The sequence below is a fragment of the Bipolaris oryzae genome (genome assembly GCF_000523455.1).
Source record: "Bipolaris oryzae ATCC 44560 unplaced genomic scaffold scaffold_139, whole genome shotgun sequence".
NCBI lineage: Eukaryota > Fungi > Ascomycota > Dothideomycetes > Pleosporales > Pleosporaceae > Bipolaris > Bipolaris oryzae.
In genome coordinates this window covers 1-20306 of record NW_006911415.1, presented here as the reverse complement: position 1 = coordinate 20306, position 20306 = coordinate 1, and the positions used below count along the sequence as shown (strand labels likewise).

General features: G+C 53.9%; 5 protein-coding genes across 5 annotated transcripts; 4 read left to right on the top strand and 1 right to left on the bottom strand.

Moving 5' to 3' along the window:
• Positions 1–1298: 1298 nt before the first annotated feature.
• On the bottom strand, positions 1299–3869 carry COCMIDRAFT_39393 (uncharacterized protein; the record flags this gene model as incomplete). The annotated part of the gene is made up of 1 exon (XM_007692733.1): positions 1299–3869. One exon carries the CDS (start codon positions 3867–3869, stop codon positions 1299–1301), a length of 2571 nt encoding a protein of 856 aa, XP_007690923.1.
• A 304-nt stretch (positions 3870–4173) lies between these two features.
• COCMIDRAFT_103189 (glycosyltransferase family 22 protein) lies at positions 4174–6184 on the top strand (the record flags this gene model as incomplete). The annotated part of the gene is made up of 4 exons (XM_007692741.1): positions 4174–4217; positions 4288–5483; positions 5595–5890; positions 5942–6184. 4 exons carry the CDS (start codon positions 4174–4176, stop codon positions 6182–6184), a joined length of 1779 nt encoding a protein of 592 aa, XP_007690931.1.
• A 585-nt stretch (positions 6185–6769) lies between these two features.
• On the top strand, positions 6770–8433 carry COCMIDRAFT_103225 (uncharacterized protein; the record flags this gene model as incomplete). Its single annotated transcript, XM_007692740.1, has 4 exons — positions 6770–7064; positions 7149–7725; positions 7823–8053; positions 8163–8433. 4 exons carry the CDS (start codon positions 6770–6772, stop codon positions 8431–8433), a joined length of 1374 nt encoding a protein of 457 aa, XP_007690930.1.
• A 2104-nt stretch (positions 8434–10537) lies between these two features.
• On the top strand, positions 10538–15844 carry COCMIDRAFT_103185 (uncharacterized protein; the record flags this gene model as incomplete). Its single annotated transcript, XM_007692739.1, has 3 exons — positions 10538–10854; positions 11001–15541; positions 15591–15844. The coding sequence occupies 3 exons, from the start codon at positions 10538–10540 to the stop codon at positions 15842–15844; spliced, it is 5112 nt and encodes a 1703-aa protein (XP_007690929.1).
• Positions 15845–16729: 885 nt separating this feature from the next.
• On the top strand, positions 16730–19380 carry COCMIDRAFT_103211 (uncharacterized protein; the record flags this gene model as incomplete). The annotated part of the gene is made up of 4 exons (XM_007692738.1): positions 16730–16853; positions 17025–18089; positions 18165–18510; positions 18570–19380. 4 exons carry the CDS (start codon positions 16730–16732, stop codon positions 19378–19380), a joined length of 2346 nt encoding a protein of 781 aa, XP_007690928.1.
• Between the last annotated feature and the right edge of the window lie 926 nt (positions 19381–20306).

Sequence of the window (20306 nt, the reverse complement as noted above, 5' to 3'; positions counted from 1 at the left end):
CCTGTTCTCGAGCAGCATTGCGCCACCTGCACGCCCTCGTCCACTGCCCTACCAGCTACCCTCCCCTCCCCGACCACCCTACCCACTCCCAAAGACACTACCGCCGCCCTACCGAGCTGCCCGTCCTAGCAGCCCACCCCCGGCCTAGAACACCGCCCATGCTGTGCGCACGCGGGACTTTGTCCTCATCCAGCACAGAGTAAGTGGTAGCCCATCTCGAGCGACTTGACTTGTGCATGGCCATATGCGTTGCCGGCCGGGTGAATGATTTGATGCGTCTCCTACGCCTAAACAGCCACTGTGTGTTAGCCGTCGCACTGCTGCCCTGCTGCTCCGTGGCACTGTGGCGCTGTCGCACGTCTCCCCGCTTTTGCAGCGACGTCTGTTCGAGCATCTCATGCTGCAAGAGAGATCGCTTGGGCACCGCCATGCCATCACTCTGCTGTCCTCGCCCTCGCCTGCACTTACACTTACACTTACACCTACTTGCTAGCTCCTCCTGCCTGGCCCTCGCCACTCCACTTTCGATAGTCGTAACCATCAGCAAAAGCAAAATCACAATCCACCCTCGGACGCCTGCTGCCCGCACGCCTGCCCACAACAAAGCTTGCGCATATTCTCCGACGTTGCACGTCTGCCCTAGTCACAGCACCATCTCTTACTACCTTCCAACCACGGCCGCCTACCCACTCCCACCGTTTCACCACGACCCCCCCCCCCACGAACGCCTGAATCCTACCACTAACGGCAATAACATTTCATCCTCATCCACCAACATCCCCCCCATGACTCATTACAGCACCACCCGCTACCTGTACATACACACTACGTATGTACGTACTTGCGTCTATGACCAAATGCTGACAAGAACCAACCATTAACCGTCTATGCCCCTGCCCCCGCATCCCCAAACCTTCTTTCAACCAACACACACAGTAGTGGTACAATATCGTCTGCGCCATTGCCCTGATTAATATTTACACTTTGATACTTCAACACCCATGCTTTTTTCCACCTGACGTCGACGCATAGCACACCAGCGCATCCCTTCCTGCTGTACGAGTAATATCATTCTACAAGACGCCATCCCAAATTAAAGAAAATACCCTGTGCGCTTAGCCAAAGAAACAACAACAACAACAACAACTACTACTACTACCACTACTACTACGACACCAGTACACGTCCCTGACAAACTAGCCCCCCTTCGCCGTCTCGCAAACACCGTCATCCATCCCTCTCGCTGAGAAGGCTGCATGTCCCATCAGGCCCCGCTAATCTGTTCCCTTGTCCTACTCCTACTGGGGCGCCCCTCCCCCTTGGAGAGCCCGCAATATATCCTGCAATGACTGCGCGCTAGCCTGCCCGTTGCCTGGCTGCGGGGCATTCATACCCGGTGCCTGACTCTGCCCATATGCCTGATAAGGATACGAGTACTGCGCTGCAGCTGCCGGTTGTGGCGGTGGCGGTGCGGGGGCCTGTGCTGCCATTTGAGGCTGTGGTGGTTGTTGCCCGCTCATCGCACCCACAACCTGGAACCACTGTGCCCACGCCGCCCAATTGGCCGCCTGGTTCGCCTGTGGTTGTGCCTGTGTCTGCGCCGGCACTGGAGGCTGCGGTGTGTAAGATGGTTGAGGAGTATATGATGCAGCCACTGCTGGTGGAGGAGGTGGCGGGGCTGAAGCATACGGTATCGCAGGTTGCGATGGGCCCGAAAACGGCACTGGCCAACCTGCGTTGCTGTTGGTTGTATATGCATTAGAGTTCGAAGGCCCGGAAGGTGCTGGAGAAGCATTCTGTTGTTGTTGTTTTTGGGACTGCTGCTGCTGCTGTTGTTGCTGCTGTTGGCGTTCTCGCTCCCTCTTCTCGCGTTGTCGCTGCTTGCGGTTCTTGTTCTTGCCGCCACCTCCAGAGGGGGACTGTTGCGAAGGGGGTTGCTGAGGGTACGACTGATTACGGTCCTGTTGTTGGCGTGCCGGAGATGCAGAGGCAGCAGATCGGTTGTCTTGGTAGGGCCCGTTCCTCTGCTGCTGGTTGTTTTGTTGAAACTGCTCCTGTTGCTTGCCGCGGTCAGACTGATTCTTGCCCGCCCGCCCGCCCTTTTCGCCCCCTCCTTTGTCGCCTCGATTGTTGCTCTGAGCCCCGCGGTCGCCCCGTTGTCCTGCACGATCACCACGACCTCCTCCAAAATCACCACGCCCGCCATTGCCGCCGCCGCCGTATCCTCCTCGGTCGCCGCGAGCACCACCAAAGTCACCGCGTCCGCCAGCGCCTCCCCGGCCACGAAATCCGCGACCTCGATCGCCCCATGGACCCCTGCCGCGACCCATGCCTCTTCGCACATGGCTACGATCCTCCAGGGGCGCACCCTGGCCAACAATTTGCTCAAAGTGGTCCGGTCGAGCAAGTGGTTTGTACATCCCCAAATCCTCATCTTCATCATCACTGTATTTAAGCCCACCACCTTGGTACTCCATGGGCCGGTAGATAGGCGGTGCCGGAGCATCAACGTGTAGTCTCGGGCCAGTGGGTATGTTCACAGGAGCCTGTTCCTCGTTGGTATCCGCTCTGGCTCGCTTCTTGGCCTTCTGCTCGCGCTTGTATTCAGCCTCCTTCTCGTCGTCCGAAAACTCGACTTCGTTGGTCTCTTCGTCATGGAGGTTTGATGCATCGGTATGCTTCTGCCGGCGGATGGGCTCAGTCTCGGTGAAGGTTGAGTGCTCGTCGACATAGTAAATAGTTGTGTCCTTCTCGATACCTAAAGTCGCAAGTTCAGCTGGGTCATTGAAGCCAAATGAATAGCGAGGCTCTTCAACACGACCAATCTGCTCAGACACCTTGCCAACAACAGTGCGGTTCTGCAGACAGAGCGCTGAGCCAGACTCAAGCACTTGCTCGTCTCCAGACATCTTGGCCTTCACAACTACTAGATTTCCAACAATTGATTCAACCTTGCCGAGTTCTGTGATCTTTGTGTCTTCTGTAACAGTGATGTCGGGCTTCTCGAATTTCTCATCCATCTCATTGAGCGTCTTGACTTTCACTGGGCCCGAAGCGCCTGCATCGTCTGCGACTTCAGCCATAAGGAGGCGCACCTGCTCCTCGGGATCCAGTAGCTCGCCCTCGTCTGAGCTGTCATCAGAGCTCGAGTCCGAGGAAGAGTCTGAGTCCGAGTCTGAGGCGTCCGAGTCCAGCTGCCATTCAGCATTCTGGTCGCCCCTGTTTGCCTCGGCCGCGCGCAGGAATTCGGTCTTGCTGTCGAATGTAGCATCTTCAGTCTCGTTTTGTTGGTCTATTGCTGCAGTAAGTGCCGCGTCGAGCTCGCCATCGGTGTCGGCGGCGGGGGTATCTGCTGCAGCGGCAGCATCTTGGGTAGACGTCAAGTTTGCACCAGGCAGCTCAGAGGGAGACTGCATGCCTTGCTGTGGAGCATCATGCTGGGCCTGCGCTTGATTGGCTGCAGACGGCTCGACTGGGATGCCGGCCTGCGCGTTCGCGTTGGCATCATCGTAAAAGGCCTCCCCATCCGAAAACTCGCCGTCTTCTGGCTCATCTTGGGCTGCCGCGCCGTCGTGTGGCTGCGGCTGCGGCTGCGCAACCGGGGCCTCGCTCGTAGAGCCGAGTCCTGGAAGGTGAAAGGCTGGCGCGGGTGCAACCGCTGCAAACGACGACGCTGTCGTCCCGTCCACAGCGGTAGGCAGCGCAGATGGTTTGACTGGCGTAGTGTCGTAAAAATCGTCGTCCATGTCATCGACAGGCGAGCCAGGCGCGTCCAGCGCAGATGCAGAGGATGCTGAAGTGCCATACTGTGTGGGAGCGTCCGCCTCCAACCGCGCCCTTTTGGCCGGCGGTTCCAGAGAGTCGGACATGTTCGAGTGTGTCTCTCTGCAGTCTTCTCTGAAGCGCGCGTGATCACTGCGGTATATCAACTGCGTTGTCTGCACCCGTTTGCTTTTATTGCGTGCGGTGATTGTTCTGGGACAGGAGAGCGGATCCAGGGAGAACGTCGCCTTTTTCGATGCGCGCTAGTATGCTTGGCGGGCAGGCACGACCTCAGCCCTATGACGCGGGCGAACGCGGAACGGGCGATCTCGTTCATGCACCGCCCTGGACGTCTTGCCGTTATTGTTGCTCAGAGTCGACGGAGACAGTTGCTGCCATTGCCTCACCGCCATGTCTGCCACACGCCCCAAAGCGGCGCCTCCGCATGCGGCCAGGTACGTCCAGACACCACGGCTCAGGGGGCACCCATTCCTGCTGACATGCATCCACTGACCTGCCCACAAGACCCCCTTCACTCACTGCTCTCGGCGCCTTCTGCGTCTTTGCCGTGGCCAATCTAGCCGCTGCCGCCTTCTCGCCCATTCAAGACTGTGACGAGGTCTTCAACTACTGGGAACCCAGCCATTACCTCAATCATGGCTATGGTCTCCAGACATGGGAATACTCCCCAGAGTATGCCATCCGAAGCTGGACCTACACCGCCATCCATTCACTCATCATCTGGGCCGGCACGTGGCCTTTGCAGTTCCTTGGCATCCAAGAATCAAAGGTCATCGAGTTCTACTTCTTACGCGTTGTCCTGGCCCTCTTCTGCGCTCTATGCCAGGCCCGTATGTATTCTGCTATCCGGAAAACATTCCAGGAGCGCATAGCCATCTTCTTCATGATCATCATGACCGTTAGCCCAGGCATGTATCATGCTGCTCCTGCATATCTGCCGTCCAGTTTTGCCATGTACTTTGCCATGCTTGGTTTCGCGTCTTTCATGGACTGGTATGGCGGCTCGATTAAGACTGCTCGTGGAATTACGTGGTTTGCTATTGGTAGCGCTCTTGGATGGCCCTTTGCAGGCGCCCTTGCCTTGCCGTTCATCCTCGAGGATGTCATCGTGAGCTTCCTCACAGGCACAATCCTGCAAAGTCTGCAACGTTTGATATTTCAAGGCGGATTAAGTGCCTTGGCCATTCTCGCCGTGCAAGCAGGCATTGACTCATTTTTCTACAGAGAACCAGTATGCGTACCGTTGAACATTGTCCTGTACAATGTCTTCAGTGGTGGCAGTAGAGGTCCAGACATTTACGGAGTAGAGCCATGGCATTTCTACGTACGTAACTTGGCCTTGAACTTTAACATTTGGTTCTTCCTTGCCCTGGCTGCCCTGCCATTGCTTCTTATCCAGTACCTCGTGTTCGAGAAATCTGTCTCTCAGCATACATTGAGGCGATCCGTGGTGTTTGTCAGTCCGTTCTATCTATGGCTAGCGATATTTACTGTCCAGCCTCACAAAGAGGAACGGTTCATGTACCCAGCATATCCAGCACTTGCCTGGAATGCTGCACTATCGTTACACATATTCCTGGCCAACTTTGGTTCCATGGATCCACGACACCTAGTCAGTCATATTCCTCCCATGGTGAAGCTTACGATCGTTTGTATCCCACTGCTTCTGTCGTTCAATGTGGGCATGCTCCGCACCATCGGTATGTTGCATTTGCTACTCGACTTACCCCCCAGCTTCAGACGACCTGATTACTACCCTTGGGATGACGTCCATCATGTCTTGATATATTACTAATTAATTTCCTGATCAGGTCACATCACAGCTTATTCAGCGCCACTGAACGTCTACAAACCGCTATTTGACCCCAAATTCGTCCGCATCGAAGGTATGCCAGAAGACATGGTATGCTTGGGTAAGGAGTGGTACCGCTTTCCATCCTCTTTCCATTTACCATCAGGTGTTCGTGCCAAGTTCATCAAGAGCGAGTTTTCCGGACTCCTGCCTGGTGAGTTCAGCGAGGGTGAAATGGGATCCGAGTTGTTCCCGGGCACGTGGATGGTACCAATGGGAATGAATGATGAAAACCGCGAGGATCCTGGGAAATATGTAAGTTGTACATGAACTTCCATCCCCATGGACCTACTGACCGTAACGTAGATTGATATTCAACACTGCGACTTCCTGGTTGACTCGCGATTTCCTGGAATGCCACCAACAAAGCTTGAACCCGACTATATCTCCGACACGGAGCATTGGGAAACTCTGGAGTGTCTCCCATTCCTTGATGCAAGTGAGACAAGTTTCGTCAGTCGCACGCTCTGGATTCCGGAGCTGCCCTTCATACCTGCAAAATTCCAGCGCAAATGGGGCGAATACTGCATGTTACGACGCAAGAAATAGAGGCAATTTAGTGGCGAGTAAAGAAGCAGCGATCTGACTGTCGGGGAGATTGCGGTATTATACTACGCCGTCGGATACTCTGAGGGTATATCCGAGCCAAACTGCTTGGATGCGGTAACGAGGGCGCGACACGGGATCCCTTGCTAGCCACGTGCGCAATTCTTTGAATGCATACAAGGTATTGGATGTTAAGATGCCTATCGTCTGCTCCCAAGAGGTCTTGAGTTGCTATCGTGGTGCATCCTTGCACACCCCACTAGGCCGAGTAGGGTATTGCTTTCCCCGCCCCAGCATGTAGATAAACGGGTACTGACGACAGTGGTGCGGGCAACCCCACATTGTGACAGGTCTTATCTCAGCAGACCTGATATGTACTGGCATCGGATCGGAACGTAAATAATAGAAAAAGGAAGTTGTACAGCAGGTCGTGCATGACTACTTCGCCGTGACCTGTAGTGTGCTGTCTCTCTATTTTGCTTATTTGGACTGACTCGCCCTCTGATAATTTCCAAGATCAATTAGCCTCTCATCTTTGATTCTGGCTGTTCATTTCGGAACTGACTGTTCCACTCCCGCACTTTCATCATGTCTAGCCTAGGCACTCGGCTTGGAGAGCACGCCAGACTCGTCGCTCGAGCAGCGCGACACCAGTGCACCAAAGCCAAGAGTGAGTTGTATAGAACATTTGACGATGCAAAATTATCGCCAAAAGCAATCCTATACACTGGTCTCGTCTTCGTCACGTGTATCTGGCTCATCCTAGCATTCACCCGTCACGTGCGCAACACAAGAAGAAAGAACCAAGCAACCAACAACGAACCCAGCACCCCGAATCTAGAAAAGCGATCCCCATTCCGAGCACCAGATCGCCCATTCGGAGGTAGGCAAACCCACCTCACCCACCCTCTCTTCCATTCTCTTCCACTCTCTCCTCCACCAACATACAATTCTAACACCAACTCAGTATGGCACCCCCACCCCTTCACCCGCCCGCGCGCCTCCCCCTACCCAAACTGGTCCCTAACCTCTACGCCACCGCTCCCCTACCGCCCGTTCCGCTACGGCCCCAAATACAACATCACCATGGGCCTCCGCAGCATGCCCTGGGACGCCTGGATCGAACTCGACTGCGAGTACCTGCACTACCACTCGCTCAAAGCCTCTCGCATCGCCTCGCGCGGCGCCCAATGCGTCCGCACAGCCCCCGAGGCGCAGGATGCAGCGCGCGAGCTGGCCGAGGAGCTGGCTGCGTACTTGCCTGAGCGGTATCCGAGTCTCTTCGACAAGACCGGGGCGGGCATGCGGAATCGGGCTACGGGGGAGGTGTTTGATGTGGCGAGCATGGAGAGGAATGGCGAGGCAGAGGATGCGATGACGCTTTGTGCGCGGATGGTGCAGGATGATGTTGCGATTATGATGGAGAGGGCGGATGGGCAGTATTATCTTGTTGCTGGGGCGATTTTGCTGCCTGGGTTTTGGCGGTTGGGGGATAAGTTTGGCATGGGGTTGAGTGAGATTCATACGAGTGGGGATGTGCCGGGGTGGGTTTTGTTTCATCTCTTTTCGTTCTCTTCCTTTCCTTTCCTTTCCTGAGGTGTGGATGTATAAAGGAATGATGATGCTAACGTATCAGGTTAGGTTCAAGGAGAAACTTGAAAAAGGCATGGTTAATTTCTTTCGTCGGATTCAGCCTCAGAGTCCCATGCTGCGCAACAACTACTTTATCCAGGTGGATGATGGGCTAGCGTGGAGCGAGAGTATAGGAAGTGAAGATGCTACTGCCGAGGGAGAGGTAGGATGGTTTACGGCGGAGAAGAATAAGGCGATTGAGCATCACTACTTCCGGAGCGAAAGACAAAGTTTGAGACGGTATGTTACAATCGTAATTCTTATTTTTATTTTTATTTGTATTTTTACACTTTGATCTACTTTGTAGATTGGCTCAAGGTTTAAAGGCATCATATCTAACTTTGAACAGACTACCTAGATCTGGTGGCGTCGTGTTTACTATCCGAACTTATATGCGTCCAATCACGAGCCTTGCGGAGGAACCATATGTTCCCGGCCGACTGGCTAGCGCCATCCGGTCTTGGGGCGACGATGTCAGCCGGTACAAGGGCAAAGAGAGGTATGGCGATGTTCTACTCGAGTACTTGGACAGGAAGCATGCCGAGCAAATAGAGCGCGGAATCGTTGTTGAGGGGGAGGAAGAGGGGGAGGAAGAGACAGAGAGTGCGTATCCCTTCTAGAAAGGGAAGGGGGATAAAGTTTAAAGTGCCGATCTGATCCACAATGTAATTTGCTATGCACATGCGTTTCGCCGCGACGTTTTGTGTAACAGGGTCTCATGGCAGGTAGTCGTATTATCAAATTCTAATGGTTAGAGTACTGATAGTAGCTGGGTAGTCCCACTTAGTAATGGATAGTCGCCTGCCCCGACGTCGGTAGCCAAGAATCCCATGTTTCCAGAGGGGGGAATCATGTCGACTTGATTTGGCGAGGGGGTGTTTGGCTTGTATTCGGGCCGGACTCTTTTGGAGCGAACTCAAGTAGTTCTGCAGCTTATGCCCAAGGCGGGCCAGTTGGGCTACCTGGCGCAACGTGGGCCACAGCCCCAATGCATAGTGTGGTTGCCATAGATAGTACATGGTCTGTCTCACAGCGTACGTGCGTATGAGCTGACCATGGTGTGTGTGTGCGCATGATTTGTAGCATTACGAGTGTACTTACGTACTTATGCGCAGTCAGGATAAGGCAAGTTGTCGCAACGGGGCCGAGTTGGAGGGGTTAGCTGGGGTTAGGAGCTGTAGTAAGAGTGTCGGCAAGTAAGTACATGTGTAAAGGTGCATGTGGGTGTGTATTGATGCTCAGGCCTGACTGGCTGCGAAGTGGCGGTGTTGACAGCAAGCGTACCATGGTTGATGTCGTGCAGTAGCCTTTGAGGCATGAGGAAGGTGCAGGGTACGACCCCTGAGGGTACTGGTGAGTGAGTGTGACGCAACAAGGGCAATCGACAGCTTCTGCCGAGTCAGGATAGATGGAGCGGAGAGCTGACTAGGGCGGTTCACTGGTCTAGGAGATTGCGGTAGCTGGTTTTTTTCTTGTTGAAGTCGAGGACAGCCCTGCTTATGCGGAAGTGCAGCGGGGCAGCCGTCACGACGTCTCAGCATGGCAGGCAGGCAGGCAGGCAGACAGATAGGCATGGCGCTTGGGGAAATGAGCCGGCTTGGTTGGTGTGCAAAGACAGAGAGGGATTGCGATAACGAGCTTGTTAGCATCAAGGGCTTGGCGAGATGCTGGGGCGGCCAATCGCCCAGCAGGGCGGCGACACACGTGAGAACGGGGTGTGTGTGGAGGCGTGTATGCAAGCACTGCAGCCAAGTGTGTATACAAACACCGCGCCCACTCGTCGGCCGGTGGTGCCGTGAATGGTTCAGCGGGAGGAGGAGTGGCAGTGGAGAGATGATTGCTGCCCTGTGCTGGTGGCCGTTGTGTCCAAGCAAGACGGGGGTTGGGATGAACCTGCCAGTCCACGCGACGAGCGACTTGGTTCCCGACGTAATAGCGCACCAGTTTATAGCCTCGACCACGACCAGCGGGTGGCTAGCCTGCGCCTGCGCCGGCGACGTGACTGGCGAGGCGGACGGGGGGAAGAGCAGCACGCAGGCGCAAAAGCAAAGAGGCGACGGGGGGCGCTATGCAGCGTCGTATGCTTCGGGCCAAGTGTGGTATACGCAGTGCCTGGCCGCGGTATACGAGTACACGGCGAAGCCATAGTATAGTGGAAGGGTGCGTAAGTATGTAGGCGGACGGTGGCGGGCGGGCAGTACCTACGCATGTGCGCAGATGCGCATGTACTTACGGGGAGGCGCCGAGGGATATCCAAGTACATAGCAGTAGGTGTACGTACGTACGTACTTGCATGTACTGTATGTACTAGAGACGAGATGGGCAGCATCGACCAGGGCTTACTTACTTACTTACTTACTTACCTTACGTCCGGATGGGCAGCGGGGGCAGCGGAGTGATCCGAGGAACGGCAGGACAGGACAGGGTAGGGCAGGGCCGGGCAGGGCCAGGGCCAGGGCGAGGGCGAGGGCGGGCGCTGCATGGTGAATGGGCGCTTTGGTGTGATGGCGTCTGGCGTCTGGCGTCTGGCCGGGCAATGGGCAATGGGCAGCCCTGAGAGCCCTGGCTCGTCCATGTATTGCTCGTCGTGTCCGGCCAAATTCACTCATCTTCTCTACCCTCTGTGCGTCACCCATACACAGCCATGCCCATCGCCCTCTCCTGACCTCGTCTTGTCTGTTCTACACATGCTCCTCGCCGCGTCCAGGCCGACTATGGAGGACAATGGCCCTACCCGCCCTGCCTCAGAACAATAGTGACATCGCTGCACCGTGCTCGCCCGTGAACACTGCGAAACGCGACGTCCTGCCCGCCGCCGCCACTGCTGCTGCTGCCCCCGGAGCTGCCTCAGAAAATGCCAAACGGCGCGCAGACGACTCGCGCCGCCTGCGACGGGTCAAGGACTCGCGCGAACAACTCAAGAGCAGGACACGGGCGCGCGGCACCAGCAATGCCACCATTGACACCACCATCAGCAACTCGACCGCTGCTGGCCGCTCGTACACGGTGGCCAATGTGCACAACGGCGTCATTTACCTGAGGTACGCAGCCCGTAATACACCAGGCACCCACCAACACAGACCACCACCTATGGTGACATAGCATTCATCACAACAACAAATGGCGGCGACGACGACGACGACGACAATGCCTACTACTGCGACTGGCGCTGACTCTCTATTCATAGGCCCGTGGCACGCCCTGGCAACCAGCGAGGCCGCTCGCAACCAGATGCCTTCGTCTTCCCGCCCCAGACTCCCCCCGACAGCGCCACTCGCGACACGCTGCGCCCGCTGAGCGATGACCTCGACCATGGCTTCTACGGCTCTTCATCTCCCCAGTCGGAGCCCTCACCACCGCTACCAGGTCTGAGCGAAGACGAAGTCACTGCTCACTACTCCCACCATTACCACCACCACCACCACCACAACCAAAACAACACCCACTACCACCCCCACTCTGCACACACGCGCTCCCACTCGTTCTCCATTGCCGACGACCATATCCCCGCTTCCCTTACCAACGAGCCAGGTACCTTCAAGGTCGTCATCGAACGCCCGGGGCATGTTCGGCCCAAGACAGCCGACACTTCCTCCTTCCCCATGCTGCAGGTGCCCATTCCGCATTACCGCTTGGGCACTCCGCGTTTCAGCACACGCGGGACCGTCGACTTGCGCAGCTCAATCTACACAGGAACCTCGGGCACCGAGGACTTTGCCAATTCCCTCCTCGTCACCCAGCACAGCGCTAGACAGTCCTTCCTGTCGTCGCGTACTCGTTCAGATGCCTATTCGCCAGTACCCCACCGCTTTCGCGCTACCATGGACCGCCCGCCAATTCCCCTCTCAGGCCCATCGTCTGCTCGTGTCTCGCACTTTCCAATTGGCCCCCGCCTTTACGACGCGCTTACCCTGAACCCGGACGATAGGGCCGTGGTACGCTTCAATGCTAAGGGAGATATCCTTGCAGCCACGCCTTCCCGACTAGTTGCTCACATCACCTCGCCAAGTTTCCTCGATTACGAGTTGCTGTCCGATTTCTTCCTCACGTTCCGTGCCTTCCTGTGCTCCCGTGATCTAGTCGCATACCTCATTGCCCGGTTGCGATGGGCTGTCGACCGCCAGGATGACTTTGGTCGCATTGTCCGCGTGCGCACATTCGTAGCCCTTCGTCACTGGATCCTCAATTACTTTGTCGATGACTTCATGCCACTCTACCGCCTACGTGTCATTTTCTGCGACCTTGTCAACAGCCTGTACACTGATCTGCGTGCCCGTAAAGACGGAGGCGGAGGAGATATCAACATTGTGGGCGAGCTAAAAAAGTGCTGGAGACGTACTTGTGCATTATACTGGGAAACTAATGACCCTGTGGGACAGAATTATGCAGACGATCCATTGCTTCCAGGCGGTACAGATGAGGGATCGCCAATGTTGTTTGAAGAACCCCCTGCCGTCCAGCCCATGCCTAGTACACCACCGCGGGCTACTGTACGCGACACCAAGGAGACCATTGGATCAAACCCAAGCGATCACTTTGCTAGCCGATACATGGACTGGGCGCAAAGATCTCGCCATACACCTCAAAACTCAATGAGCACTCCCTTTTTACCATCACAGGATAATGAAAGTGCTCAGGTGCCATTATCCCCCGCGAGTGAGCGGAGCATGCACGTGTTATCCTGCTCAATTCCAAAGCGGGGGGTAAACAAACAAGACCAGAATGTCGAGCTGCCTCTGTATCCACACCCCGTACCGGCAGTCAATCCTCCTGTTCCTACTGCCACGGCTCGTCTAGCAGGCAGCCCGCAGCAACCAGTGTCTATGAAGAACAGCCAACGTCCAGCCCGAGCCCACAAGCGTAGCGGTAGTTTTTCTGACGCCCTCAGAGACAGCAGAGCCCCGTTGTCCATACCCAAGAATGCACCGGCTGATTACACCATTTCTGCTGTAGCCAACATGCCCGGCACTCTTGTGCGCGGTGGGCTCATCCAGCCAACCACTCCGTACTTCCAAGTCAAAACTCTACGAACCGCGCCATCTCGCCATTTCCACGAGTCCGAAGATCTCGATGTAAGCGAACTCCAAAGACCAGGGCAGGCCAACTCACCAGGCATGAAGAAAATCTTGGGCAGTGTACGACGTGCTTTGAGCACCCGTCAGCAAGTAAGCGCAGGCTCCCATTTGAGCGGATCTCTGCAGCAGCGACAGCCACCTTATGGGCGATCTTCAAATCCAGGTGCCGCCCCAACCGTCTCAATGTCAGGGGGGGTACAGAAACGACGTACTACTCGACCGCGGCCTCAGATGCGCGTTGATGTTCTGGCAGCTACAGTAGCTGAAAGTTTCCGGAGAGCGGTAGAAGAGCAACTGCAAAGCGAGGGACAGGAACTCAATGATGGCGACGCTCCCAGTCTTAACGGTTTCGAATTCGAGTTCGATGGACGTGAAACTCCAACCCAGAACGAACATCAGCAGCCACGGCATAAACCGGATCCTCGTGTGCACAGCAACATCACCAGCGGTAGCAAGTCGATCGTCATCATTGATGATACCGGGGCACCACCACTGCCCACCACAGGCCCTTTGCCCACTGAACTCGACAAGGTAGCGGCAAAGCTGGATAATCACCAACAAGGCGTACCAAATGATGCATCATCCCAAGCCGATGATGCCCACTCGATACAACACTCTCAGCTTTACGATGATCCACAGCCTCACGCTGCCATGGAAGAGTACCGCCGCTCACGTACTCCTACTAGGCAGTCCAATGCAAGGGAAAGACGATCCATGTCCGCAGGTCCAGAAGGGATGCATTCTTTCCGGCGCAAGGGCTCAGTCAAGAATTCGTTAGCACGTGCAGGCTCTCTTCGGCGCCATGCCTCTTACAACAGCGTGCTGAGTAGACGACGAGGTCCCGCAAGTGTGGCTACATTCCAGACCATGTCATCTGATAACGATCCCTTCTTTCTTGATCGGCAGCCGACAGTCGAAGCAGCTGGGCCAACTCGACAGCTTCGCCGACGACCAGGTGGCGACCTCCGCGCTGCAGACAATGTGCACGATCTCGAACAGGTCCAGCGACCGTACTCTACCGGCTCCGTGTCAAACCACACCCACTCCATCACCAATTCTGTCATCCTACGCGCTGACCGTTTTATCGATTCAGACCCTGAATTGTCTCATGGGGTGGAGGGACCGCCCGAAGCGGAAACTCCAAGAAAGCCAATCTCCTTGGTTGATACGCACTCGTCCCAACCAAACCTCAGGCCGTCTTTTGAGGCCGAAGTAGCAAAACTTGCTGCCTTACCTGATGATACCGACGACGAAGGCGGAGTCGAGTCAGCGTTAATGAAGTTGGAGGGGCGATACGAGAAGAAGTCGCCAAGTATACCGTCACAAAGAACAACAATTGATTTCGGACAATATCACCGTGCAACGCAGAGCTTCGGCCAGAGTTCTCGTCTTGACGCTTCCGAGCATGACAACCGTCCTGCAACTGATGACGTCTTCCATCGCCCGCTGGCTCCTCCTGAAACTGACGGTCAAGGCATGTATCGGCTGTCGGCCGAGAACTTTAATCGTCGTGTACCACCAGTCACCTCCGTTGGTGAATCAACCGACTCATACTCTTCCATACCCCTTCTCGATCGACATCTCAGTGAGATGGCAGGTCTACAACGAGGGCAAACGCTAGATTCGATCGCATCTTCGGCTAAACCGTCGCCTCTGCAAGTTGGCGCTTTTCCATTGCAAGCTGCCCGGCCACCTGGTACGTCTTCATCAATGAATTCATCTATTGAATACATAGAGGAAACAGACAGCATGAGGCGGATACCCGCTGGTGAAACCCTGCCTGCACATTCCTATGTCCGCGAATCTTTCTTGATGAATGACGACGAAGATCTCAGTGATGGTTTCTCCACATCTGCTGCACATTTCCTGGATGGGCAACAAGAAACTCCTGGGGGCGTGCCAGGCAACTTGCCAACCCACCCCATGCGTCATCCGCCTACGCCTCCTCCCACGGCTCCTCAACTACACGACTCTTTGCCCAACTCCACAGTCTTTGATGAAGGTCTCCCGACGCCTGGTCTTACACCCACAGTCTCACTTTCCAACCAACAAGGGAATCCACAGCCTGAGCGACCAGCCAGTTCTCCGGATGAGCCACAAACCGTCTCTGCCGACCCTCCGGAACCAACCACTCATTTGCCTTTTGTCATGGCACACGATTCGGACCTTCTCGCGCAGCAATTCACCATTGTCGAGAAGGATGCATTGGATGAGATTGACTGGAAAGAACTCATCGAACTGCGTTGGAAGCAATCTTCGCCGCAGATCCGGGACTGGGTGCAATACCTACGAACCGAGGAAGCCAGGGGTGTTGATGTTGTTATTGCGCGCTTCAATCTTGTCGTCAAGTGGGTTGTATCCGAGTGCCTACTTACCGAAAACATCTACGAACGCGCCCAATGTATCACCAAGTTCATTCACATCGCCAACCACGCCCGACGATATCGCAATTACGCCACAATGTATCAAATCGCGATTGCCTTGATATCCAACGACATTTCGAGCCTCAAAAAGACCTGGGCTCTGGTCCCTGCGGCTGAGATGCTGGTTATGACCGAGCTGGAAGCTCTAGTCCAGCCTATGAAGAACTTCCATAACCTGCGACTCGAGATGGAAACAGCCTCTGTCGAGGACGGCTGCATTCCATTCATTGGTCAGTACTCTTATGGCATTATTTGGGATCAAAAGCTAACCACCACCAGGCGTTTACACCCGCGACCTCATTTACAACGCGCAAAAGCCCGCATTCATCGATGCGCCGCCAGTCGACGGCGAACGCCTCGTCAACTTTGACCGCCATCACACGGCCGCCACTATTGTCAAGAACCTCCTGCGCCTACTCGAGGCCAGCTCCAAGTATACGTTCAAGGCCGAACCTCACATTCTCAGCAAATGTCTCTGGCTGGCTGCGCTCAGTGACGAAGAGATACATGAGCGCAGCCGCCAGTGCAAATAATCATACCCACTGAGACTATGCTTTTATGCATTCGCTTGTCATTCTCTTGCCATCCGCCTTTGAGTGGATCAAAACCTTAGTTCCCGACTTTGCTTTTTTTCCTTGTCTCTTTGCTAATACCCATTCTGCGCACTATTGGCGCTGCATCAACCCGACACGATGTCATGACTCTATACTACCCACCTGTTGTTTTTATACCTTGATTCGGTCCTTTAGGACCACCACCGGCTCAGCACTTTCTACTTGTTAGATCTAATAGCTCATACGTGGGGGAAGATATCATTGTAATTTGGAGCGTTCGGTACTCAGTACAGTAATGGCAATGTACAGGAAGGCGTTTGGTATCACAAACACATGTACAGACCAGAAGCACATACCGTCATCTGATATTCAGTATTATATAATTATCACTTTAATGCTATATGCATACTCTGTTGTAAGCCTGCGTTTGATGACATCGGTGACAAGTGGCACATGATGTCGGCCAATAGCTTCGATCTCGTAATCCAAGCGAACCGCATATTGGACTGGACGCCTAGTACTTAGTGGGGTTAGCAAGGCTCACATGCGGTGCGGTGCTAGCTGCAGAGTGGAGACTGCTCCTGCTGGTCAGCCTTACTGCGAAGGGGTCAGCCACAACTTCCACACAACATAACACAGTCATGCGCGCACACAATGGCGACTGACAAGTGCTCCTGCGATATATGTGACACAGCCACCGTACTGTTCTGTTACAGAAACCGCTCCATGTCACCTTTGATGTTGTCCTCCCACTACACTACATCGTTGTCGTACAATCCACATTTCGCTAGGGGTCCTTGAATGAGGTCCAAGTAAGCCAAGCCGCTGCAACCTCAAGTGACCGAAGGAAGTTTCTGGTATAGTATGTCCGACTCGAGAGCCTCGGGCTCAAAGCCACCCTCCCCACCTTTGCCCTCGCGCATCACTGTGCAGGATACATCGACAGACGAGGAACCGCTCCCGAGTCCTGAGCTTGACGATATGGATTGTAAGTTGTTCCAACAAGAAAAGAAAGGAATATAGAAAACTTCCAGTGTCTTTTCAAATCTGTCCGAGGATTTATTGGTCCGTGGTCACATCACAATGCATCTTAGCTTAGCTGTTGTGTTAAGGAAAGGCGCGAATGGCTGCTCAGGCTGACTGCTGACCGTTGAAACAGCGCCACGAGGTTATACGTCTGCGCGCGAACCCATCAACCCCGGAGACTCTCAAACACAGCCACAGGGAACTCGGAGAGGTGCCTTTGGCCACCGCCGTAAGCACAGTCCCAACCTCGAATGGCGCCAACCGTGGACCAAAGATAGTTGGCAGCAAGGCCGCGTCCTGCTTATTGATTACGTTGCCAAAGAACATTCAGATGGCAGAAGGAAAATCGTAGCTCAGGAATTCTGCGACATTGATAGCCTTCGCCGCTTCTACCGTAAGGAGGATCTTGCCGGTCAGGCAGCTCTACGCGTCATCCACGTTCAAAACGCCAGTTGGGCGACGCGTTTCCTTCTCCGCAAGTTCAACATCGACGCCAACGATGACCTTGTAGGCACAAATTTCGGGCGCTGGGTGCGTTATGAGAAACCACAGCAGCGTGGTGGTAAACCTGTGCTCAATGGCCGAACTTTTCGTACCTCACGTGACCCATGGCGAGGCATATCACGTGCTGCGTTTGGCGCTGATTATCTGAAGCCATACGACAGGTATACACGCTTGCCTTTTCCTGGTAGCAACAAGTCTATTATGGAACTCAATCACTACGATGAAGAGGACCAGCCAAGATATGGCTTCGACGTTTATGTGCAGCGGCTAAGTGTCTATGTACAATTGAGCGACGGCACGCCTGGACAGGCTGTCGACCCTGACATACCGAATCCATATGACGAAGAGGCATGGGAAGAGTACATGCGTCTGAAGAAAAGCTATGGTAACGTTGATGCCAACGAACACCCGGATAAGTACATTCCCAAACTCCGATCTCTGGACAATGGGAATACAATTATCCTGTTTGAGAACTCGATCACCGGCTCCGTTAAGGACACTCTTGTCGGTGCAAGACAGGAGATTGAATCGAGATGGAGGCGTTTGTCTTTTTATTTGCCTACGGATAATGAGGAGAATTTAACGGCTGAGTGTATGGATTTCATACTCCAGGATATCTTCAAAGCTTTGTCATATAACTGGCAAAAGTTTATGGGGTTGTGTGAAACACATGTGGGGATTCTGGAAGACAAGAGTAAGTGTAATCTTCTGGAAGCAAGCTCCGCTACCTTGTATTCGGCTTTACTAATGAGCTTTCTTTTTTTTCCAGTTTACGAGAATCCTGCGGATGAGTCGCGAGCCCCTGAACTCTGGAAAAACAGTGCACAGTGGCTCAAAGTCGAGCGTCTGATATATATCCACCTCGATATCGTAAAGGAAATGGTCAGTCATTTGCATGACCTATCTGGCACCAACCCCAAAGAATTGCTTGGCCAGGCCTGGCTAGGCCCCATGCCAGAGGATATTGAAAAGTTGACTGGGCGATGGGAAAGAGACATCGTACTACCGACGTCGTCTTTGTCGGATCTGATGTATAAGAGCGTCGGGATTAGAGATGCTCGGCACTCTCTTCAACTAGGGCTCAGCATGTGGCGCCTGAGCTGGATCACATTCATGTAAGTCTTCTTACACCCTCTCCATCCTTCGCCGAGTTCCCATACTAATGATCTCACAGATTTCTCCCCCTCACCTTCACGGTCGGCTTTTTCGGTATGAATGTCTCAACCTTCGAATCCATGCCCGACATAAAATGGTGGTTCATCGTCTCTTTCCCAGTCCTCTTCACCGTCATGATCCTCTGGTACGGCGTTAAGCACAGCCTCGCCAGCCAGCGCCAAAACCCCATTCGCCGCGGTGTCTACGAAGCCCTCTACCACGAACTCGCCACCGACCACTCCACCCTCTGGACTCGCGGTGGCCCGCGCGACGACGTCGTACCCGTGGGCTGGTGGGGCAACGTAAAATGGCGTCTAATCACCCGCTGGTTCAGCAAAGACAAGATAAAGCTAGGCAAAGACTACGATCCCGCCAGCGAGGAATTTGGGACTTGGTCGCGCACGAAACGTTGGCTTACCCGCCGCTGGCTCGATGAGCTATCCGTTATGCCACTCCCGCAGCATCCACCACTCACCAACGCTCCTAATGCCGCTCAACCGAATGTCCCACCATCTTCAGACACAATGTCTTCCTACCCGCTCGACAAGGACTTGGGAGCTATAGGCGAGCTCCTCAGCATAGCCACGCCGGTTGCGCTGGCGGAACTGGATCCCACTGCTGCGAGTCGCCTGCAGGGTAGAATCCCCGTTGAGCGACTGCGCAGCTTGAGTCCTCCGGCTGCTTTGGGAAGTAGATCGAAGAGTAGGGAGAGTGCGGCGAGCAGTGATGGCGGCGGGGTTATGGTGGAGGAGAAGAGCGAGCAGGCGGTTAAGGCGGATGTGGAGGCCGGGGTGGTGACGAGGCTGGACGAGAGGGAGTTGAGACCGTGACGTGGAGGCGGTGTATGGAAGAATAGCGTTTAATGGTAGCTTTAGCTGCATATTATTACAATGAGTGCCAGAAGGGGGTTTTTCGTACACAAAGAAATGCGATCTATTTAGTTGTATCCATATTTAGATACCTAGTGTTACAGTATATAACACCTCAACATGAAAATTATTGTATCAACTATACAGCTTTCTCTATCAGCAAGGTACAGTAATTTAGACTTGGAATTCTATGCACTAGTTAAACAAGGTGAAAAGAAAAGAAAAGCTTCTTTAGTGCTAAAAAACTTAAACTCCTTCCCACAAATTAAAGGTTCGAAGAGAAAAGAAAATTTGATTAAATTTTTTTTTAAAAAAAATAGTCTTTCGAATAAGTTCTCTTAGTCTTGTAGTTACTTTTATCTTAGAGAGAGAGAGAGTGTGTGAGAGAGAGTGAGAGAGAAAGGGGGGCAGGAGTGGATGGGGGAAAAAAAATTTAACCTCTCAATCTCAACAAACTCCTCAGCATTCTACCACTACTACTAATAGAAAAAAAAAAGAACTTTAGGTATGTATCTAGAAGAGAAAAAAAAAACACCCTCTACCGCGCTACCCCTCCTTATACATCTTCACACATTATGTAGTACTTTCCATCTCTTCTTTCCAAATCAACTAAAGTATCAACTATCTTCCCACTTTTACCCCCCCCCCCCCTTTTTTTTTCCCTAACCCAACATCTCTATCATCTCCCTCACACTTACCCCCAACCACCCGCGGAACCCTAGCAACCCAATAACAACAACAACCACAACAACCTCTTTTATTACAGGCACAAAGACTAATTTGCAAAAACCCACCTACCCACGCATCTTCAAAGTGGGGGTTCGGATAGCTTCGGGTCCGGTAACATTTCAGCCGTGCCACCTACCCGATATAAACATTGGGGGGGG